The 25,374-nt window shown below is 41.1% G+C and overlaps 1 protein-coding gene across 7 annotated transcripts in view; it reads left to right on the top strand.

The window, feature by feature from the left end:
- Window positions 1–25,374, top strand: part of cnot1 (CCR4-NOT transcription complex, subunit 1) — a 238,370-nt gene that overhangs the window by 52,378 nt on the left and 160,618 nt on the right. For all 7 annotated transcript variants that reach the window (XM_063066591.1, XM_063066590.1, XM_063066593.1 and 4 more), the window contains 4 exons: window positions 858–1,061; window positions 1,802–1,970; window positions 6,711–6,837; window positions 13,574–13,684. In XM_063066591.1, the coding sequence (XP_062922661.1) occupies window positions 858–1,061; window positions 1,802–1,970; window positions 6,711–6,837; window positions 13,574–13,684 (611 nt within the window). The remainder of the gene's footprint in view (window positions 1–857; window positions 1,062–1,801; window positions 1,971–6,710; window positions 6,838–13,573; window positions 13,685–25,374) is intronic.

Consider the following 25,374-nt stretch of genomic DNA (forward strand, 5'->3'; position numbering starts at 1 on the left):
ATATGACTAGTTAATTACCTTCATTGTAGATAGTGGAAAGAACTACTTGAAACTGGTGATTTTCGCTCATCTAATTTATTTCTACAGTGCACTTTAGTTATTGCCAATGTGTGGAAGGTACTTTTAAGAGTAACTGACCATTGTAAATTCCAGTTTAAAAAGTCTCCTTCCAGCTCCTTGGGGCTGTTCACATTAATAGTTTGAATTTGTGGAAGTTTCTGGAAAATGAATGAGTTGATGTTACAGTTTATGGAGGCTCTTTTGGTGTTCATTCAGTTTGTATCTATCAGATTTAGTATTATGTAGCTATAAATTTAAATTGCTGAGAGTCAGCTTTCTTTTTAATTCAATTTGGTAGGTTCTGAATGAAGAATATTTTTCTCTTCTGGGTTTGATTCAACAGTAAAAGAACGGCTATATTTTACAAGAAAAACTACTTTTAAAGCAAAATTTTTTCACTAAAAGGGTTGGATGAAAAAGTGATTGGTCTAGCTGTGTATGATATAAATTTTCTTGAGTTTGTGAGAGAGTTTAATTGCCCTTCCCACTACTGCTCATTCTAAATGGCTTGTTCTTTACCAGCTCAGACCTTCACAGGATACCTTGTTATGGTAATTTGCATTAGTTTGAAATGCCCCAGATTGTGTCAGTTTGTAATGTTTTACCCTTCTAGTTAGCAAAAACTTTCCCAGCAGTACCTTCACTAATAGAAGGTTCAGCAAAGTTATTGGTGATCTGCGAACTTGTAGGGCTAACATACTTTATACAGTCACCTGTTGGTTGAAATGCTGGTTTAAATATTGAGGCACAAATGGATAAGTTTTGCCCATGTATCATTCATTTCTCTCCAATTACAGCTCTCCAGTTTGTGAAACAGAAGCTCCCAGATCTTCTGCGATCTTACATAGACGCAGACGTAAGTGGGAACCAAGAAGGTGGCTTTCAGGATATTGCAATAGAAGTCCTGCACCTGCTCCTGTCCCACCTTCTTTTCGGGCAAAAAGGAGCATTCGGTGTTGGGCAGGAACAGATTGACGCTTTCCTTAAAACATTGCGCAGAGGTAAGCAAAACATGGTTATGGGATACTCTGACTGAGGTGGTGAGAAAATGCGGTGCCAGAATGCGGAAGCATGGATAGTTTAAACAATTGCATATAGCTGTAGGGTAGAACAGCACGGGACAGGCCCTGTGGTCCATTAATTTGTGCTGACCTTATAACCTACTCTGAGATCAGGCTAACTCTTCTCTCCTACCTAGCCCGGCATTTTTTTTATTATCCATGTCCCTATCTAAGAGCTTCTTAAATATCCCTAATGTATTATTTGTTTTTGTTGCTGCTTTATTTTTGGTTTTCTAGGGTTTTTAGAAGTCTTAACAAAAGTGTGAATATGGAATAATTTATGTCTAATCTTGAAAAGTTTGGAGATGCAAACTCCATGCTTAGTATAATAACTTCTGAGGCAGGTTTCCATGTGCTCTGGTCACCTTTGCACAGAATAGGGAGATTTAAGTATTTAATTCACTCCATCCCTGCATCATTGAGGAGAAACGAATGAGGTTATCCCTTTGCATGTTAGATAGGTATGGAAAGGCAAGGGCACTGATGCACTGGGGGGAGTAGGAATTGAGACTGATGCTTGGATGGTCTTTCTAATGACGTGATTCATATGAGTTACGAAATATGCTTTCTAGATGAATATACCTAATTCTTTGGAGGGACTTCAATCGGCCCATTAATTCCTTAAACAGTTTACACATCCAAGTTATTATTTTCTTGATGTATTTCATTTTTTGTACCAGATTTTCCGCAAGAGCGCTGTCCTGTGGTGCTTGCACCACTGCTATATCCTGAAAAACGGGACATTCTGATGGATAGGATTCTGTCTGATTCGGGAGGGATAGTGAAGACAATGATGGACAGCTCACTAGCAGATTTTATGCAAGAAGTAGGCTACAGCTTTTGTACAAGGTATGTAAAAATGTACTTGTTACTGACTTTTGAGGGATGAATTCTAAATACTACAAGCATTGTTACAAGTTAGACCAGCCAGTTCTGCTTGGAATTTGAAGTATTTCCCTACTAGGTTGTTCATTGAAAGTGTTATTTTTTGCTGTAGTTCCTTGTATGTTTGTGTCCTCTCCTAGAAAACTGCTTTCTCTATAAACATGAAGCCAGAATTACAGGTTATAAATACTGGGCCACATTAATAATGGTGAATAAACTAAAAAGCAATCAATTTTAAATTGTGATATATCTTGGAATTTGTTGGAACTTCTTGAAAGTCTAGGGTGAAAAGATGAGATATTTAGTAATTTCATTTAAGAAAATAAATAGGTAATGCAAACTGCAATTTGCTCAGTGTCAGACAGCAGTTGGAATACTTGTGTGCCTGTCCTCAATATATACGGAGTATGATACGAAGTGAACTGGTACTTTATTTTGAAAGGAAACCAGCAAAGCTATTGTCACCAGCGAGGGCTCCAAATTACATGTATTCAAAACTATGAACAGCTTACAGTATTATTTTCTTGAATTTAAAAACCTTGGATAATTGAAGAATAATGAAAAGAAGTTAGATTTTTTAAATATTGGTGTATCAGGATATAAATGACCAGCCAGAGGCAATGATTGAAGGATAATCTTGCAATGATTCTTTAAGGGGAGGTAGGAACATTTTGAAAGGTAGACTTCAAAGCTAAACAAAGAGCTTTGAGTGCTATTCCAGTGGGCCAAGTGGCCGATTATATTGTAAATTCCAATTTCCCATTTTGTCCTGAAATCATTTGTACACACATTTTACTTTCCTATTTAGCATATGTGGAAATGGCCAGCTGTCCAATCTACACAACTTTTGACATTTTCCTCTGCAAAAGAAAAAAATAAAAATTTCTTGCTAAAAACTCAGACAAAATACCTGTGCACAAGTTTTTGCTGGTGCCACGAGTAGCCTCTGGTACTACCTGTCTGCTTTTCCTGTTCTTACTGTAAATAAATTCACGAGTACGGCTGAGTGGTAAAGTTGTGTCGCAAAGGTACAGTGGTGCTAGAAAATTTGCAAACCCTTTAAAATTTTCTCTATTTCCACGTATGACCTAAAATGTGATCAGATCTTCATATAAGTCCTAAAATTAGATAAAGATAACCCAATTAAATAAACAACACAAAAACATTATACTTTATTTATTTATTGAGAAAAATGAACCAATATTGCATGTATTTGTCAGGGAAAACAATGTGAAGCTTTGCTTTCAGTAACTGATGTGACCCCCTTGTACAGCAATAACTTCAACCAAACATTTCTGTGTCTGTTGATCAGTCCTGCACATCGGCTTGGAGGAATTTATGCCACTCTACCTTACAAAACTGCTTCAACTCTCGGATGTAGCTGGGCTTTCTTGCATGAGCTGCTTGTTTCAGTCATTTCACAACATTTCTATAGGATTAAGGTTAGGACTTTGGCTTAGCCATTCCAAAATGTGAAACTTCTTCTATTTTGACCATGTGATAGACTGAGTGAGTTTAGGGTCATTATCTTGCTGAATGACCCACTTTTTCTTGAGCTTCAGTTCATGAACGGATATGCTGACATTTTCCTGTAGAGTTTGCTGCTACAATTCCGACTTCATAGCTCCATCAATGATGGTAGCCACCCTGATCCCAAGGCAGCAAAGCAGGCCCAAACTATGACTCCGCCACCACCATGTTTCACAGATGGAATGAAGTTCTTGTGATGGAATCCAGTGTTTGCTTTTTGCAAACATGCTTCTCATTTAAGCCAAAATGTTCTAGTTTGGACTCATTGTCCACAGAACATTCTTCCAGTAGCCTTCTGGCTTATCCACATGGTCTTTAGCAAAATTTGGACAGACAGCAATATTCTTCTTGAGGAGTAGTGGCTTTCTCCTTGCAATCCTGCCATGCAGGCCATTGTTTTTCAGTGTTTGCCTGATGGTAGACTCATGAACACTGACATTAACCAATGCAACAGAGGTCAACCACTCCTGGGGAGAGTAATAATAGTGTTGAATTTACTCCATTTGTACACCATCTGCCTGATTGTGGATTGGTGGAGACCAAACTCTTTAGAAATGGTTTTGTGTCTTTTTCTAGCCTGGTGATCATCAATAACTTTTTTTTGAGGTCCTCAGAAATCTCCTTTGATCAAGGCATGGCACACTTCCTGAAATCTGTGTGGTGAAGTTCAGACTTTGATAGTGAAGACCTAGGTTTATGTTCTTTAAATAAGGCAGGGCCTCCCACACTCATCTGATTGTATTCCCATTGATTGAAATGCCTGACTCTAATTTCCCCTTTAAATGAACTGATCCTAGAGGTTCACATCTTTTTCCAACATATACATGTAATATTGGATCATCTTTCTTAATAAATAAATGAACAAGTACAAAGTTCTTGTGTTATTTATTTAATTGGATTCTCTTTATTTAGTTTTAGGACTTGCATGAAGATCTGATTACATTTTGGGTCATATTTGTACAGAAATAGAGAAAATAGAGCGTCCATTATTAAGGACCTTCAGCACCCAGGGCATGCTCTTTTCTCACTGTTACCATCAGGTAGGAGGTACAGAAGCATGAAGGCACACACTCAGCGATTCAGGAACAGCTTCTTTCCTTCTGCAATTCGATTCTTAAATGAACATTGAATCTTTGGACACTACCTCACTGTTTAAAAATATACACTATTTCTGTTTTTGCGTGTTTTTAAAAATCTATTCTGTATATGTAAATGATTTACTTGTTTATCATTATTTTATTATTTTTTTCTCTGCTAGATGTATTGCATTGAACTGCTGCTATTAAGTTAACAAATGTCACGTCAGATGCTGGTGATAAACCTGATTGATTCTAAAGGGTTAATAAACTTTTCCAGCACCATTGTGTGCCATTTGAAATGGCCATAACTGAATTCTCAGTGCTACATTACGGTTTGTAATAATTCATGCCACCTGTACTTTTAAGGCAGAATTCTGACTATGTGCATTTCATTCACATGGTCTGATAATCATCCTTAGGAGGCCAAAAAGAGGACAGGTGATGACTCCATTAGAAGGTCTTTGAAAGGGTGCCGCACATGAGGCTGCTGAACAAGATAAGAACACATGGTATTAAGGAAAGATACTGGCATGGATAGAAGCTTGGCTGACTATTAGTAAGCAAAACATGGGAATCAAGAGGGGCTTTTCTGGCTGGTTGGCAGTGAATAATGGTGTTCTACAGGGGTCAGTGTTGGGACCACTTTTTATGTTATATTAAAATGATTTGTATGATGGAATTGATGGCCTTGTGATCAAGTTTGTGGACAATACAGAGATGGGGAGGGGCAGGTAGTGTTGAAGGAGAGGGAGGTTGCAGAAGTAGAAGATGAGAATGGGCAGAGAAGTGGCAAATGGATTACAGTGTTGGGAAGTGTGGGGTCATGCACTTTGGTAGAAGGAATAAAAGCAGAGACAATTTTCTAAATGGGGAGAAAATTCTAAAATTTCAGGTGCAAATGGACTTTGCAGTCTTTGTGCAGGATTGCCTAAAGCTTAATTTTCAGGTTGAATCAGTGGTGAGGCAGGCAAATGCCATGTTAGCATCCATTTAAAGAGAACTAGGATGTAAAAGGAAAGATGTAATGTTGAGGCTTTATAAGGCACTGGTGAGACTTCAGAGTATTGCGAGCAGTTTTGGGCCTTTATTTTAAGAAAGAGTATGCTGACATTGGAGAGGGTTCAGAGGAGGTTCACAAGAATGATAATGGTATGAAAGTTTATCATATGAGGAGCGATTGATAGCTCTGGGTCTTTACTCACTGGAATTTAGAAGGATGGTGGGGATGGTGTTGGAGATCTCATTGACACCCTTCGAATGTTGAAAGGCCTAGATAGAGTGGATATGGTGATGATGTTTCCTATACTGGGAAATCTAGGACCAGAGGGCTCAGCGTCAGAATACAGGAACATCCATTTAGAGTGGAGATGAAGAATTTCTTTAGCCAGAGGGTGATGAATCTGGAATTCGTTTAAAGGCCAGGTCATCTGATGTATTTAAGGAAAAGGTTGATAGGTTCTTGATTGGATAGAGTGTGAAACAGTACAGGAAAAAGGCAGGAGAATGGTGTTGAGAAGGAAATGGATCAGCCATGATGAAATGGCAGAGCAGACTCATTGGGCCGAATGGACTAATTTGCTCCTATGTCTTATTGTCTTATGGTAAATCTATCCATCCATTTTCCATTCAGCATTTCAGGACAAATGATTCACCACAAGATCAATGTTATGCAAATAAAGTATAACTGTATTGTCAGTTTCTCCCCTTGCAAGGTATTTTACTGCAGATTATAGAGATAGCTTGTGGTTGATATGGGTGTTTTGTAACCTACTATCATGATTGGGGTGCTGTAACTTGAACCAAATCTCTGCCCTGCAGAAGAATTGTTAGTTGAATAGCTTTCACTTGATTGTGTGCAGCTAAAAAGAGTCAAACCTTCTTCCCTTCATAGTATTCCAAATTAAAATTTCTCTTCCTAGAGTGAAGGGGGTATTGGTACTCTACAAAGATGTCATTGACAATCAAAGGTACTCCAACGGGAATTGCAACTTTGCTTCAAACTTTTTGAATGTAGATCATTACTTTTGTTTAATACTTTAAGTAAAAAATTGCATTTTGGAGAACTTCACTATCTGAATGTTAACTACTTTTGCAGCGCTGAAGAATGCCGTCAAATCATTTTGCAGTTTGGGGTTCGGGAAGTGACAGCTTCTCAGGTTGCCAGGGTACTGGGAATGATGGCTCGGACACATTCAGGCCTGAGTGATGGCATTTCCTTACAGGTAAGCATAATTCTAGCAAATTAGAACATGCAAATATATCAAAAACTTGAAGTTGTGCTGTTAAACTAAGAACAGTTTCAATATGGTGTGCCTTCGTTTTTGTACTCAATGCTCATTGCTGCTCTTCCGCTCTGCAATCTTAGTTTTGTAATTTTGCAGCTGGGAACCCTGTTGCTACAATAATGTACCATAGAACTGAGGTCCCCAACCACCGGACCGCGAGGAAGCGATATGACTTGGTGATATGAGTCAGCTGCACCTTTCCTCATTCCCTGTCACGGCCACTGTTAAGCCATTAACGCATGCGAGGTCATTACCCGTGCGTCATCCATTTCAGTGCGGGAAGCAGATCAACTCCTTGAGCTTGCGAATGACGGCGGGCTGAAAAGTATGTTTGACATAACATCTCTGCCGGCATTCTAGATCAAAGTCAAGGCTAAATATCCTGAGATAGCCACAAAAGCACTGAAATCGTTGCTTCCATTTCCAACATATCTCTGCAATGAATGCAACGAAAACTAAATTGTGGATTAGACTGGACATAAGGAACCCCGTTCGACTATCACTGTCTCCCGTCACCCTTCGATAGGACTGTGTTGTTGCAGGAAAACAAGCCCAGGGCTCCCACTGATTCTGTGATATTGGTGTGTTGCAATGATTTTACATGTTCATATGGGGAAAATGTGTGCTGCGTGTTTAATATCCAAACATTACTTAAAATGTTATGATACTATTGACTTATATAACCATATAACAATTACAGCATGGGAACAGGCCATCTCTCCCCTTCTAGTCCATGCTGAACGCTACTCTCACCTAGTCCCACCGACCTGCACTCAGCCCATAACCCTCCATTTCTTTCCTGTCCATATACCTATCCAATTTTTCTTTAAATGATAATATCGAACCTGCTTCTACTGGAAGTTCGTTCAACACTTCAAGCTCCCCTGTCCTCCCATGATAATTGACTTATCACTATATTCATGCGAGGAAAATATGCGCTGTGTGTTTAATATTAAATTCTTAGATAAACCCTTTTAGAAAGGAAATTGAGTGTATTAGCCACTTACCACCGATATTCCGGTCGTGATTAACACCCCTCCCCCCCCGAACAGAATCGCCAAAAACAATTTGTAGGAAAAAATTGTACACGCATGCGTAAGTCACGTATGCGCACTGGTGCCCGCGCAAGGCTTCATGGTCATTGTAGTCTTTCTCGGGGTAAACCCAGTGTCTTTGACTGCTACTCTTGTCCGTTGGCAACCCTACTACGCTGCCCCCCGCCCCGGGTCGGCCGGTCCGCAGTGCGAAAAAGGTTTGGGGACCCCTGCCATAGAGCTACTGTTCTGATGTGAACAAGAAAAGTTATTGTATATTTTTTGCTTTTATTTTAGAGCATCTACATACATGCCTCTGCATCTGTTTCCACAGATGCTGTCTGACCTGAGTTCGTCCAGCTTCATTTCTTTTGCTGGAAGTTTCCCCAATAGTTCAATGGTGGCGTATCAAAGAACTACAATATTATTTTTGGTGTTCTTACAGTTTGTCCATTATCAGTCTACTTAATGCAGTAATTGATTTCAATTTCCAATTCAGAAGTGCTTGTCAAGTCTCATATCGCAGCCAGCCTCCCCTCATCACTGGATCCTTTGCAGTTTGCTTATCGTCCAAATCGCTCCACAGAGGACGCAATATCCACCACACTGCACACAGTTCTCTCTCACTTGGGCAACAAAGACACTTATGCCAGAATCCTGTACATTGATTTCAGTTCAGCATTCAATACCATCATCCCGCAGAGACTAGTGGAGAAACTGTCGCTGCTTGGCCTTAGCACTGCCATGTGTCGCTGGAATCTGGATTTCTTGACAGAAAGACCACGGTCAGTCCGTGTTGGCAGGAACATCTCTGACTCCATCACACTGAGCACTGGATCCCCACAAGGCTGTGTGCTTAGCCCATTGCTGTTTACACTGCTAACACATGACTGTGCAGCCAGATTCAAGGAGAACCTGATCATTAAATTTGCAGACGATACCACAGTGGTGGGGCTCATCAGCAAAAATGATGAAACTATGTACAGGGAGGAGGTCAAACACCTAGAGTGCTGGTGCAGGGATAACAACTTGATGCTTAATGTCACCAAAACCAAGGAGATGATCGTCGATTTCAGACGGTCTCAGCCTGAGCGCACACCCCTCAGCATCAGTGGCTCCACAGTGGAGAGAGTGGAAAACATCAAGTTCCTTGGGGTGCAGATCTCCGACAATCTCACCTGGTCTAGGAACACCACTGGGATTGTGAAACAGGCCCAGCAGAGATTGCACTTTCTGAGGAAGCTTAAACAAGCATCACTCCCCACTAACATCTTAACTACATTCTACAGAGGCGTGGTTGAGAGTGTGCTGACCTTTTGCATCACAACCTGGTAGTCCAGCTGCAGTGCTGTCGACAAAAAAGCCTTGCAGAGGGTGGTTAGGGGAGCAGAGAAGGTTATTGGCGTCTCCCTACCTTCTGTCCAAGACCTCTTTCAGAGTCGATGCCTCCAGAAGACGCGGTACATCATTAAAGACCCCTCACACCCTCTCCATGAACTGTTTGTTCTTCTACCATCAGGCAAACGTTACAGGAGCATCAAAACTAAAACCACAAGGCTACTAAACAACTTCCTCCCACAGGCAGTCAGACTGCTAAATAGCTGCTCCACCTGACTCTGCTTTGGACACTTTAACTTGCACTGGACACTTATAACTTGATTTTAACTGACATGTGGCTGTTCGCTATTTATTGTTATGTTTATTTTTTAGTGTTGCGTTTGTTATGTTATGATTGCACTGCCCCTGAGGAACGCTGTCTCATTCTGCCCTGCAGAGCTGATGTATGGTTAGAATGACAACAAAGTTGTTTGAATCTTGAATCTTTGAATCTTTCTCTGTTCTTCAGATAGCTTGGCTGACCTATAAAAAGTCCTTTCACCAATTTGGGGACTCCTTTAGTAGATAGAAACAGAAAATGGAAAAGACAGATGTCTAGAACCTGCACTAAAATAAAACCAGCAAATGCTAGAAGTGCTCAACAGGTCAGGCTTCATCTGAAACATTAACTGTGTTATCCCACAGATAGGGATGGACCTGCTAACTATTTCCAGCAATTTCTATTATTGAGCACAATTGTACACAAACTGCAGGCTTACCTCTATTTGCTGTACTGTATGCTCACTCACTCACAGGTTATTTTGCTGCCGTTTACTGCTACAGTCAATTATTTTTGAAGCCTAAATTAGTGGAGTGTTAAACAGAACAACAGAATTGGAAAGCTTGTTATATTTCCTAAAGTTGCTGTCTGAATAATAGCAGGGCACTACCAATGCCTCTGCATTCATGTCATTCACTAGATCTGCTTTGGCATTATCACAATTACAAACTATTCTTAAGTGATAGCAAGCTTTCTGCTTTGATTTTCACAACGTGAAATTCCAACAATTTGTGTCTTGCTGCTTTCTGCATAGTGACAATTAACAATCGCAAAGAAAGCGAAGTTTATTTTGGTGTTGCTTTAAGATGTGATGCTCTTTTGTTCCTTTCCATATTTTACTCATGCCTGACAATATACAGTGGCATGCAAAAATTTGGGCACCCCGGTCAAAATTTCTGTTACTGTGAATAGCTAAGCGAGTAAAAGATGAACTGATTTCCAAAAGGCAGAAAGTTAAAGATGACACAATTCTTTAATATTTTAATCAAGAAAACTTTTATTTCTGCAAACACAAGGAATTCTGCAGATGCTGGAAATTCTGCTTCCTGCATGTATGCTGAGCTCGTTGACTTCATTAACTTTGCCTCCAACTTTCACCCTGCCCTCAAGTTTACCTGGTCCATTTCCGACACCTCCCTCCCCTTTCTAGATCTTTGTCTCTATCTCTGGAGACAGCATATCTACCAATGTCTACTATAAGCCTACTGACTCTCACAGCTATATGGACTATTCCTCTTCTCACCCTGTCTCTTGCAAAAATGCCATCCCCTTCTCGCAATTCCTCCGTCTCCACAGCATCTGCTCTCAGGTTGAGGCTTTTCATTCCAGGATGAGGGAAATGTCCTTTTTTAAAGAAAGGGGCTTCCCTTCCTCCACCATCAACTCTGCTGTCAAACGCATCTCCCCCATTTCACACACATCTGCTCTCACTCCATCCTCCGGCCACCCAACTAGCAATAGGGTTCCCCTGGTCCTCACCTACCACCCCACCAACCTCCAGGTCCAACATATTATTCTCCGTAACTTCCGCCACCTCCAACGGGATCCCACCACTAAGCACATCTTTCCCTACCCCCCTCTCTCTGCTTTCCGCAGGGATCGCTCCCTACGCGACTCCCTTGTCCATTCGTCCCCCCCATCCCTCCCCACTGATCTCCCTCCTGGCACTTATCCTTGTAAGCGGAACAAGTGCTACACATGCCCTTACACTTCCTCCCTTATCACCATTCAGGGCCCCAGACAGTCCTTCCAGGTGAGGCGACACTTCACCTCTGAGTTGGCTGGGGTGATATACTGCATCTGGTGCTCCCGATGTGGCCGTCTATATATTGACGAGACCCGACGCAGACTGGGAGATCGTTTTGCTGAACACCTATGCTCTGTCCGCCAGAGAAAGCAGGATCTCCCAGTGGCAACACATTTTAATTCCACATCCCATTCCCATTCTGCTATGTCAATCCATGGCCTCCTCTACTGTAAAGCTGAAGCCACACTCAGGTTGGAGGAACAACACCTTATATTCCGTCTGGGTAGCCTCCAACCTGATGGCATGAACGTTGACTTATCTAACTTCCGCTAATGCCCCACCTCCTCCTCGTACCCCATCCATTATTTATTTATATCCACACATATTCTTTCTCTCTCTGACTATACCCGTTGCCCATCCTCTGGGTTCCCCCCCTCCCCCTTTTCCTTCTCCCTGGGCCTCCTGTCCCATGATCCTCTCATATCCCTTTTACCAATCACCTGTCCAGCTCTTGGCTCCATCCCTCCCCCTCCTGTCTTCTCCTATCATTTTGGATCTCCCCCTCTTCCCCCCCCCCACTTTCAAATCTCTTACTAGCTCTTCCTTTAGTTAGTCCTGACGAAGGGTCTCGGCCCGAAACGTCAACTGTACCTCTTCCTAGAGATGCTGCCTGGCCTGCTGCGTTCACCAGCAACTTTGATGTGTGAAACTTTTTTATTTCCATCTTTTACAGTTTCAAAATAACAAAAAAGGAAAAGGGCCTGAAGCAAATGTTTGGGCACCCTGCATGGCAGTACTTAGTAACACTCCCTTTGGCAAGTGTCTCAGCTTGTAAAAGCTTTTTGTAACCAGCTAAGAGTCTTTCAATTCTTGTTTGAGGGATTTTCACCCATTCTGCCTTGCAAAAGGCTTCTAGTTCTGTGAGATTCTTGGGCTGACTTGCATGCACTGCTCTTTTGAGGTCTGTCCACAGATTGTCGATGATGTTTAGTTTAGGGGACTGTGAGGGCCATGGCAAAACCTTCAGCTTGCACCTCTTGAGGTAGTCCATTATGGATTTTGAGGTGTGTTTAGGTTCATTATCCTGTTGTTGAAATCATCCTCTTTTCATCTTTGGCTTTTTTTTACAGATGGTGTGATGTTTGCTTCCAGAATTTGCTGGTATTTAATTGAATTCATTTTACCCTCTACCAGTAAAATGTTCCTCGTGCCACTGGCTGCAACACAAGCCCAAAGCATGATTGATCCACCCCCGTGCTTAACAGTTGGAGAGGGGGTTCTTTTCATGAAAGTTTGCACCCTTTTTTCTCCAAACATACCTTTGCTTATTGCAGCCAAAAAGTTCTATTCAAAAGGTTGAAAGGAATATCTAAACAAGCCTGATGCATTTTGGAAACAAGTCCTGTGGACTGTTGAAGTTAAGATTGAATTTATAATAAAAATAGAACACGTCATGCAAGACGGCCCAAGAATCTTACAGAACTAGAAGCCTTTTGCAAGGAAGAATGGGCGAAAATCCCCCAAACAAGAATTGAAAGACTCTTAGCTGGCTAGAAAAAGTGTTTACAAGCTGTGATACTTGCCAAAGGGGGTCTTACTAAGTACTGCCATGCAGAGTGCCCAAACTTTTGCTTCAGGCCCTTTTCCCTTTTTGTTATTTTGAAACTGTAAAAGATGGAAATAAAAAAGTTTTCTTGCTTAGAATATTAAAGAAATGTGTCATCTTTAACTTTCTGCCTTTTGGAAATCAGTTCATCTTTTACTGGCTTAGCTATTCACAGTAGCAAATTTTGACCAGGGGTGCCCAAACTTTTGCATGCCACTGTAGCTGGGTCTTGCATAGAGCTTTTTAAAAATTCTATTATGGTTCTTGGATTTATTGAGTATGCCCACATGGAGATGAATCTAAGGATTGTATATTGTGACATAGGTATTTTGATAATGAATTTACTTTTGAAGGCAGCACCCATAGCACTTGGTCTAATTTATGTGCTGTGATTATGGAGAGAAGCCTAACTGTGCAAACTCTTGACTTTTAGATGTGATCCAAGCTGATTGATTTGTTAGATATATTGACAAGATAAAGTAATAAGAAAGAATAAAAATGCTCAGCAATGTGCATTTTGGTTGATATAGCTAAATGGGTAGATCATGTAGGTTTTGTAATGAAGGGAACAGGCAAGTTTATTGCTTATGTTTTTCATTAATTATTGAACATTTTGCCTTTGTTCACAGTCTATCTCAGCCCCCGGAAGTGGAATCTGGAGTGATGGGAAGGATAAAACTGACTCTGCACAGGCCCATACTTGGAATGTAGAAATATTTATTGATGTTGTGAAGGAAGTGGTAAGTAAACACCTGAAAACACTTCCTACTTTAAGTACTGTTTGGATTAAAATGTTCTTTTGTCATTGGATTATATACTGTGATGCAGGTGATGTGGGGAGAATTTAGGCTTTGTTAGTTCATAGAAAGGATGCTTGAATTATTAGATATTCTAACTATCAAAATTCAACTTCAGTATTAAATCTCATTTTATGCCATTAATAAGGCTTGATATAATATTCTAAACTGTGAAAAGTTTCTTCCAGTTAGCAGTCCAATTCCAAATGTGTAAAAGGTGTTTTCTTTTTCACTAGCTGTCTGTTAAAAGAATGTTAATCGAATGTAGTCATTTTGCTACATTACTTTTAGCAAATGCAGTTGAATGGTTTCTCTGTTCTAATCTATACTTTGCTTCTATTTACTTTGGCTGAGTGACCAGAAATGGCATCATCACTTAATCTCCTAACTGATTGAGTCAGTTTAAATGACCGAGTAGAGTTGCTTTTGGAAATTCGAGGAAGATCTATCTCTCCCTGAAATTCAGTTAGGGATGATGATAAGTGCTGGCTTTGCCAGAGATATCTATATCTCATTAATAGATTTTCAAGAAGTGATTTTAGATCCTGTAATAACATAATAATTTCAGTGGTTTGGACAGGTGATAGGTCCTGACAACTGAGCTTGAACAAAAATGTTCTGTTCTTTTACTAAAAAGCCATTTGTGGAATTAACTCCATGTAACTAGTTTAGCATTGAGACAAGATACAGCTGCTTCTCGCTGTAGAAGAGCAGCGGTCCCCAACCACCGGGCCGCAAAGCATGCGCTACCAGGCCGTGAGGAAGCGATATGATTTGGCGATAGGAGTCAGCTGCACCTTTCCTCATTCCTTGTCATGCCCACTGTTGAGCCATTACGCATGCGAGGTCATTACCCGCGCGTCATCCGTGTCAGCGCGGGAAGGAGATCAGCTCCTCGAGCTTGCAAATGACGACAGGCTGGAAAGTCTGTTTGACATAACATCTCTGCCGGCATTCTGGATCAAAGTCAAGGGTAAAAATCCTGAGATAGCCACGAAGACACTGAAAACGTTGCTTCCATTTCCAACATATCTCTGCAATGAAGGCAACGAAAACTAAATTGCGGAATAGACTGGACATAAGGAACCCCCTTCGAGTATCGCTGTCTCCCATCACCCCTCGATCGGACCGTCTTGTTGCAGGGAAACAAGCTCAGGGCTCCCACTGATTCAGCGATATTGGGGTGTTGCAATGATTTTATATGTTCATACGGGGAAAATATGCGCTGCGTGTTTAATATCCAAACGTTACTTAAAATGTTATGATGCTATTGACTTATATAACCATTTAACAGTTACGGCATGGAAACAGGCCATCTTGGCCCTTCTAGTCCGTGCCGACCGCTACTCTCACCTAGTCCCACCGACCTGCACTCAGCCCATAACCCACCATTTCTTTCCTGTCCATATACCTATCCAATTTTTCTTTAAATGATAATATCGAACCTGCCTCTACCACTTCTACTGGAAGGTCGTTCAAAACTTACTTCAAGCTCCCCTGACAATTGACTTATCACTATATTCATGCGAGGAAAATATGTGCTGTGTGTTTAATATTAAGTTCCTTAGATAAACCCTTTTAGAAAAGAAATTGAGTGTATTAGCCACTTATCACCGATATTCCGGTTGAGATTAAGACCCCCCTCCCCTCCCCAGAACAGAATCGCCAAAAACGATTTGTAGGAAAAAAAATTACACGCACGTGTGCTGTTGCCCGTGCAAGGCATCATGGTCATTGTAGTCTTTCTTGGGTAAACCCAGAGTATTGGACTGCTACTCTCGTCCGTTGGCAACCCTACCCACCCACCCCCCCCCCCCCCCCCGGTCGGCCGGTCTGCAAGAATATTGTCAATATGAAACCTCCTCGCAGTGCGACAAAGGTTGGGGACCCCTGTAGAAGAGTGATTACAAATTAATCAGTAGTTACAGGTTGATTCCAGGGATTAGGTTGGGTGTTTGAAAATTATCCTCTGAGGTAGTATTAAAATAGGATCTATACTCCAAAAGAATGTGAGCACACAAAATACTTAGGGGGTTGAGAGGATAAATACAGGGATGATTTCTCGTGGATGAGATGCCTAAAACTAGGATCACAATCTCAAAATAAGCTATACAGGAAATTTGTTCACTTGAAGACCACAAAATATAGAAACATGGAGTCTATTCTGCCATTTCATCATGGCTGATCCAATTTTCCTCTCAGCCCCATTTTCCTGCCTTCTCTCCATATCCCTTCATACCCTGATCAATCGAGAATATATCAAACTCTGCTTTAAATAGACTTGGCCTCCACAGCTGCCTGTGGCAAAGAATTCCACAGATTCAGCACCCTCAGGCTGAAGAAATTTCTCCTCATCTCCATTCTAAAAGGATGCCCCTCTATTCTGAGGCTGTGTCTCTGGTCTTAGACTGTCCCACCGTAGGAAACAATCTCTCCACATCCACTCTATCAAAGCCTTTCACCATTTGATAGGTGAATAAAGGATAGTGAATTTTGTAATTCTATTTAAGAGGAGCATGGGGTTTAGTTGTCTATTGAACGTGGTGACATTTTTTTGATATTAAAGAAACAAAGGATATGGATTTATAATAGGAACATCACACTGAGGCAAAAGATAATCTATGACCTTAGTATGAGCAGACCCATGGCCTAAATGGCCAATTCTTTTGTCCCCATGTTTTCTAACTAGGTTTAATGCACCTTAACCCAGATCTCAAGTTAATAACATTTATAAATATTGTAAACGCCTGACTCGGGTAACTTGCTTCATTGTCATCTAGGATTAGAATTTCAGAGAGCAGATTTAATCAGTCAAATCAATGCTTATTCATGCAGTGAACACTTGTATGAATTTAAGCATTGTATAATTTGTTATTCAGTTATCCAGTAATATTCTTTGTGCTAAAAATAGACTTGCCATAAATGGAAGCAAACTTTAGGCAATTTAGCCCAGCGAGTCTGCTCCATCATTTCATCATGGCTGCTCCATTTCCTCTCAACCTCAATCTCCTGTCTTCTTCCCATAACCTGTCAACCTCTGCCTTAAATACACCCAATGACCTGGCCTCCATGGCAGCCTGTGGCAATGAATTTCATAGATCACCACCCTCTGGCTAAAGAAATTCCTCCTCATCTCTATTTTAAGTAGACGTCCCGCTATTCTGAGGCTATGCCCTCTGGGCTTGGACTCCTCCATAGGACACATCCTTTCCACTTCCACTTAATATATGTCTTTCAACATTGGATAGGTTTCAGTTAGAGTCCCCTCATTCTTCTAAATTCTAATGAGTAAAGGCCCAGAGCTATCAATCACTCCTCGTACAATAAGCCTTTCATTCTCGGAATCATTCTTAACCTCCTCTTAATCTTTAGGGAGTTCTGCATGAGGACTTGCCAAAAATCTGGTTACTGCAAAATGCAATAAGTTCTATTTACAGTATTGCTGAATGTACAATAGCTTGCCATAGAAATATTAATGAAATAGGATATTTTAATTTATTTTATTTTTCACTTTTAAGTGACACTGCACCATGGCTCATAAGTGTAAATCTTGCTCCAGGTAGAAAAATAAATTGTATTGCTGATAATTGCATTTGCTAAATGTTATTGAAGTGTGTAATACCAATCATCTATTATAAAGTGCAGTCTCTGGTTCTGGCAGAAAAAGGCAGTCATGCATATCAGAAGTTAACTGTGATAAATAAGCAGTTAATTTGTGAGTGTTGACCAGTAACAGTTCAGGTAACGTGTCCCTGGAAGTAGGTGAGAAATGAAGGATCTGACGTTCCAGCTATGTGTGCTGTTATTGCAGCACTGATACCGACGTATTCATTTGGGTGGTGATGGATGCATTCTGGTGAGGCATTTGTTATTTTACTGCTTACTGAGAAATTTCAGTAGACTATGGGACTGGAACATTTGATCCATTTTTTTTTTGCATTCTTACCTCAGTCATTGCTACATGTATTGATGATCCCACACCTCCCTAAAACTTGTTTTCAGTTTGTTGGGCAATGCCTAGTACCTGAATCTCCTCTTTTTTTTTAAATTACCACTTTCCTAATGAGTTCTGGCATAGATCTTATGAATGCAGGAAAAACTTTTGGATGCTGCTTTAGAAATCCTGATGCATTAACTGTACAGTGATGCATGCAACTTCTGAGTATACACGATGCTCCAAATATAATTGGATATTTTTGTCTGAAACCTTTCGGTCATAGTAAATTTATCAATGATTTGGCTAACCATTTCTCCTGATCCATGCTGTAGAAACCCTCCCTATCCCAGCAATCCATTGTGATCTGCTTTTGATCACTCCTGTCCACCCTACAGTAAATAAAATAATTAAACCTATGTATGCAGGTACTGTGGTAAGGCCCATAAGGCATAAGAGCAGAACTAGGCCATTCAACCCGTCGAGTCTGCTCCACCATTCCATCATGGTTGACCCTGGATCCCACTCAACCCCATACACCTGCCTTCTCGCCATATCCATTGATGCCCTGACCTCCACCACAGTCTCTGGCAAAGCATTCCACAGATTCGCTACTCTCTAGCTAAATTAATGCCTCCTTACCTGTGTTCTAAAACAGTGGTCCCCAACCTCCGGGCCGTGGACCAATACACTGCCACGAAGAATGCAGTGGTAGTCGGAATGCACCCAGCACATCTTTAAGAAAAAAGCCGAAATAAACAAGCTAATTAATTAGGTGCCGCCCGGATCAGAGGTGGAGCGGGACCGACATTTATGTGCCGGGCGGCACCTAATTAATTAGTTTGTTTATTTTGACTTTTTTCTTAAAGATGTGCTGGGTGCATTCCGACTACCGCTGCACCACTGCATTCTGCGCGGTAATGTATCAGTCCACGGCCCGGAGGTTGGGGACCACTGTTCTAAAAGGTCGCTCCTCAGTTTTGAGGCTGTGCCCTCTTAATTCTGGATATCCCCATCCTCTCCACACCCACCCGATATAGTCCATGCAGTGCTCACTCTATCTTTCATAGTTCCGGCACATATTGTTTAGATCTCCTGAGTGGATACGTTTAATCATTATATCCAATTTTATCTTTAAATCTACAAAAAATAAGGTAAGCTACTTTGATGGTATAAGACTTTTCCCCATCTGATGTTCCCTGTTTATTGTATCTTGTGAGGTAGTAAAGCCAACCTTAGCTAAAGTGAAGCTCTGTTTGAAGCACACAGCCATTAATTGGGTATGAGTCAAAACCCTTTTGCATTTCCCATCTTCGCCCTACATAAATCCTGATGCCTTTGGCAAAAAATGTTTCAGTAATTTACAATTTTGCACCAGCATGAAGCAATCCTTTTTATTGCCTTGAGGTATCATGCTGTGAAAGTCAGAAGAAAGTATGAAATGCATTATTTTCTTCTCCAAGGTATGACAATTGTTAGGCTTCTTGTTGTTCAAGTTAATATGTTAACCATTGTAACATACTTGTCTATGCCCAACTCTTCCCAATCCTACCAAATCACAGATCACATAGAGATCCAAATAGAGGCCTACTTTACACAGTGTGACTGCTTTAGGAGACTGCCTTGCCATGCATCCACCACAAAAGGAGGGAATTCCTGGTAGCTATCCATTTTATTTCCACTTCCCATTCCAAATTTGACATGTCAGTCCATGGCTTCCTATTCTGCCATGATGAGGCCACAATTGGGTTGGAGGAGGAACACTTCATATTCTGTCTGGATGACCTCCAATGTGATGGCATGAATATCAATTTCTCTAATTCACTCTTCCTTCAGTTAGTCCTGACGAAGGGTCTCGGCCTGAAACGTCGACTGCACCTCTTCCTATAGATGTTGCTTGGCCTGCTGCGTTCACCAGCAACTTTGTATGTTGCTTGAATTTCCAGCATCTGCAGAATTCCTGTTGTTTTCTCTAATTTTTGTTAATTTCTCCTCCCTCCCTCTTCTCCACTGCCCATCACCTCTCCCTGGTTCCCCCTCCTCCTTCCTTTCTCCCATGGTCCACTTTCCTTTCTTATCAGGTTCCTTTTTCTTCAGTCCTTTACCTCTTCCTCCTGTCACCTTGCAGCTTCTCACTTCATCCTTCCTCTCCCACCCACAACCTTACCCCTGACCTGATTTCACCCTTCATCTGCCATCTTGTACTCCTTCCACTTTCCCCACATTATTTTGACTCCCTTCCCCTTCATTTCCAGTCCTGATGAAGGGTCTCAGCCTGAAACATTGACTGTTTATCCCTCTCCGTTATGTTGCCTGACCTGCTAGTTCCTCCAATGCTTTGTGTATATTGCTTAAGATTTTCAGTATCTTCGGAATCTCGTGTTTATAGAGATTCTGTTCCTTCCTAGGGACTTTTGGATATTCTGAAACATTGTGCTAGAGCTGAAGTTTTTGCTGTTGCAGAAACCTAATAATGTCTAGGCTAGGAGATTCCAGTGGATGATTAGAAGGTTGCTAATCATCTTGACAAGCATTGATTTTGCCTGGGCGGTTACCCTTTCACCTGGAAAGAAAATAAAAGTCAATTGTGTCTGGCCAGTCAGTATTAGGACAATTTTGCCTAGGGAGTAGGTGTAAAGATCAAGTATCAGGCAAAAGAAAAAGGTAGTTTTGCTATCCATGTTTTCGACCATCATTTCACTGATACTTAATTCAGAGTTCATTTTGACACCTCTTATTTCCAGGAAATTTAAGGAAAATACACAGCGTTTACAGTCATTACCAGATGTATAAGGGTTTTAATACAGGCCAATGACAAGTTGGTTCAAATTTGAAGGCAGATAGATGATAAAACTTCGAGAATTCTGTGTCTAGAATATGATGCATGTCAAAAATCTTAGCCTTGGTGCTCTCTCATGATTTATTATGACTTTCAGCTGTTCTATTAAATATTGTGCTTCGTGGTGTTTTTAAAACTGGTTTTAGCAGCTAGGTATTGTTACTGTGGAATACAGGAGTTGCTAGCAAGGTCAACATTTATCCCAAATAATAGGATTAAAGCACAGGAGCTAATTATTTAGCTCATGAATTCATGACTGGATTGTGTGTGATTGTTTAAGACTTCTTCGAACTGTAGAGGGGTGTTCTTGGGTTCTAGTAGTTTCCGTGAGTTCAGAGCTAATTGTAGTGTGGACTTCCTAGATTTAGAAGGGGCATCAGTTTGATGTGTCTCTTGTCTGCTTCACTCAGTTTCTGTGGCCGACCATTGTGTTTCCTTGCCCGTTGCTTTGTGCTTCCTCAGAAGAGCTTGGGCAGCACACTTTGAAACTCCTGTCTGCTGTGAAATTTTTGCTTGGGAGAGACCTTGCTGATCCAAGGTGACCACCATCTTGTGTCTTGTTGCTAAGCTCACTCTTGCCATTGTGCAAGAATTGATGATTTGAAGATTAAACTGTCATGTCTGCCACACCCTCATTTTGTAGTTTGATTGTCCTTTGTCCATTTTGGTTCCTGCTACACCAGTTTCAGTTAATCATTTTAGTTCATTCAACTCCTTATGTCATTGATCATTAGCACCCGTTTATTATGTTTGTTTAATCATGGACTGGGCTAGATACCTACAAAGTAATGAAGTTTTTATTTGAAAAGTCTGTTGCTTAATACGTTACTTTCTTAAATGAAATACAAAAAATTTGCTATCTTCTACTGGCACACAAATACAAACATCTAAAACAAAATTTATATTTTAAAAAATCTAGGATGCCTAAGACTTGTGCACAATATTGTATACAGTCGGCCCTCCTATTCCACGGATTCAACCAACCGCAGATGGGGATTGAAAAAAGAAAACCCGGAAGTTCTGTCTCCAGCACTCAATTGTTTGAGCCTTGTTTGACTTGCGTTTCATTCGGTTGCTACTTGTGTTGTGTGTACCCTTTGTTTCCGTGAAAAAATGGCTCCTAAAAAGCAATTAAGTGGTCAAAGCAATTCCTCAAAGGCTAAGGGAGCGTAAAGTACTGTAATCTAGAGATGATTAAAAGTATTACTCGTTTGAGCATTGTTCGTTCACTACTTGTGAGCGAGAGGAAGGAGTTTAAGGCTAGTAAGGGATGGCTGGCTAGCTACGTAGAGCGCTACAACCTCGAGAACTTAAAGATCATGGGAGAATCGGCATTGGCAAACCTAAATATGGCATTGCAGGTGTCCTCTTCCATAAGTATAATGAGGGTAGAGCAGGGGCTAAGCACATAGTGTTGTGGTGTACCTGTGCTGTCCAAATGTTTTTACCAATCCGAACTGACTGGGGTCTGCAAGTGAGAAAATAAAGGATCCAATTGCACAAAAAGGTATTGAGGCCAAAGTCTAGGAGCTTATTGATTAGTTTTGAGAGGATGATAGTATTGAATGCCGTGTGATTGATATAGAGCATCCTGATGTAAGCATCTTTGTTGTCCAGATGTTCCAGGGTTAAGTGAAGAGCCAATGAAATGGTATCTGCTATGGACCTGTTGCTCTGGTAGGAAAATTGGAGCAGATCTAAATCACTTCTCAAGCAGGAACTGATATGTTGCATCACCTACCTCTCAAATCACTTCATCACTATGGATGTAAGTGCAACTGGACGATAGTCACCTCATTCTTCTTGGGCACCAGTATAATTGAAGCCTGCTTGAAGCAGGTGGGTACCTCAGACTGCCGAAGCAAGAGGTTAAAGATCTCGGTGAACATTCCAGTAAGTTGATGACAGGTCTTTAGTACTTGGCCAGGTATTCCAATGTAGTCATACCTAAAAACTTCCCTTGTTCTGGTTGCAGCATTGTTGCAGTTATTTTCTCCCTGTTGGTGCCTTTGTCGCTACTTCTGCCACCATTAAATTAATTTAAACCTCTCTCCACCCCTTCCTATACAGCACCAGAGAAACTCCTTCGAATGTTGGTCCCAACCCTGAGATGCAGTCTGCAAATGCAGAGCTGTTCCCATTTCCCAGGAATCGAAAGCCTTCCTTTGCATAACATACATGTAATTTTATGTATTTCATTTCTGTATTTACTGCTACAATCCACAGGGGAATAATCTGGATCTTGCTGTATTTGAGATCCTGTTTCTTGCTGTCTTCATTCCCTAAAGCCTGACTGCAGAGCATCATCCCCTTTTCTACCTATGTCTAATCAGAGCCCCAACTCGGCACACCTCCATTATCAAAAAAATCTCCAATAACTATTGCTTTCTTGACTTTTCATTCCTCTTTTTCTATATTTGGTGCAGTAATTTTACCAGTGGGTGTACACTTCAGGGGAAGTCTCCTTACCTTCATCTGCATTCAGAACTTTATACTTGTTTAAAAGTGTTAGGGTTGGATGGGATGGGTAGCTGGGGTTGTTCACCTGAACTATCTTCTGTTCCTTTGATTTGTACCTTTCTGCCTATACTCCGTTGAACTGTGGAATCACCACCTGTGACAGCTATCCTAGAAAATGCAGCCTCGCCAGTAGACAATGGCAATATCATTGCGTATATTTAAAACAGAGTTTGACAGGTACTTAATTAGTAAGGGTGTCAAAGGTTATGAGGAGAAGGCAGGAGAGTGGGGTTGAAAGGGAAAATAAATCAGCCATGATTGAATGGTGAAGCAGGCCTGATGGGCCAAATAGCCTAATTCTGTTCCTATGTCTTGTAGTCTTTATGGTTATCAGCAGCTGTTCAAGTTCAGGCCTCGTGCTCAAACTTGAACCCTGTATTAGTCCTACACTTGTTAACCAGGTGTTCCCTCATGGCACAGGATAGATATTCCAAGGTACTGAGGCACAGTGACAGTGTTGCTGTTAAATTGCTTATTCTTTTAATTCTTGGGATCTTTGAACCAAAATCTTTGATTGAAGTAGAAAGGGAAAACCATCAATGATTACACTTAGCTGTGAAGCTTCATTTGCTGCAAGGCTTCATTTCCTGCACTCCTTATAAATTTGCACAGGGACTGCCCCCCCCCATCTCTTTTTAAACATGCTGGAAATTATTTTAAACTCCATACATCACTATCTGCCGTTAGAGACCATAGAAACATTACAGCACAGAAACAGGTCTTTTGGTCCTTCTTGGCTGTACCGAACCATTTTTCTGCCTAGTCCCACTGACTTGCACCTGGACCATATCCCTCCATACACCTCTCATCCATGTACCTGTCCCAAGTTTTTCTTAAATGTTAAATGTGAGCCTGCATTTACCACTATCTGGCAGCTCATTCCACACTCCCACCACTCCCTGTGTGAGGAAGCCCCCCACTCACAATTTTCTCTTTAAATTTTTCCCCCTTCACCCTTAACCCATGACCTCTGTTTTTTTCCTCCCCTAGCCTCAGTGGAAAAAGCCTGCTTGCATTCACTCTATCTATACCCATCATAATTTTATGTACCTCTATCAAATCTCCCCTCATTCTTCTACGCTCCAGCGAATAAAGTCCTAACCTAGTCAACCTTTCTCTGTAACTCAATTTCTCAAGTCCCGGCAACATCCTTGTAAACCTTCTCTGCACTCTTTCAACCTTATTTATATCCTTCCTGTAATTAAGTGACCAAAACTGCATACAATACTCCAAATTCGGCCTCACCAATGTCTTGTACAACCTCACCATAAATTTGAACTCCTACACTCAATACTTTGATTTATAAAGGCAAATGTACCAAAAGCACTCCTTACGACCTGTGACGCCACTTTTAGGGAATTTTCTATCTGTAATCCCAAATCCCTCTGTTCTACTGCACTCCTCAGTGCCCTATCATTTACCTTGTATGTTCCACCTTGGTTTGTCCTTCCAAAGTGCAATACCTCACACTTGTCTGTATTAAACTCCATCTGCCATTTTTCAGCCCATTTTTCCAGCTGGTCCAAGTCCCTCTGCAGGCTCTGAAAACCTTCCTCACTGTCCACTACTCCTCCAATCTTTGTATCATCAGCAAATTTGCTTCTCCAATTTACCACATTATCATCCAGATCAATGATATAGATGACAGATAACAATGGACCCAGCACTGATCCCTGTGGCACACTGCTAGTCACAGGCCTCCACTCAGAGAAGCAATCTTCCACTACCACTCTCTGGCTTCTCCCATTGAACCAATGTCTAATCCAATTTACTACCTCACTATGTATACCTAGCGACTGAATCTTCTTAACTAACCTCCCATGCGGGACCTTGTCAAAGGCCTTTTTGAAGTCCATATAGACAACATCCACTGCCTTCCCTACATCCACTTTCCTCGGTAACTTCCTTGAAAAACTCCATTTGATTTGTTAAACATGACCTATCACACACAAAGCCATGTTGACTGTCCCTAATAAGTCCCTGTCAATCAAATACTTGTAGATCCTATCTCTTAGTACTCCTTCCAATAATTTACCTACTACTGATGTCAAATTTACTGGCCTATAATTTCCCGGATTACTTTTTGAGCCTTTTTAAAACAAGGAAACAACATGAGCTATCCTCCAATCCTCCGGCACTTCACCCGTGGATACTGACATTTTAAATATATCTGCCAGGGCCCCTGCAATTTCAATGCTAGTCTCTTTCAAGGTCAGAGGGGATACCTTGTCAGGTCCTGGGGATTTATCTACTCTGATTTGCCTCAAGGTAGCAAGCACCACCTCCTGTTCAATTTGTATACGTTCCATGACCTCACTACTTTTTTGCCTTATTTCTATT

This window comes from Mobula hypostoma, chromosome 14 (assembly GCF_963921235.1).
Source record: "Mobula hypostoma chromosome 14, sMobHyp1.1, whole genome shotgun sequence".
Taxonomy (NCBI): Eukaryota; Metazoa; Chordata; class Chondrichthyes; order Myliobatiformes; family Myliobatidae; genus Mobula; species Mobula hypostoma.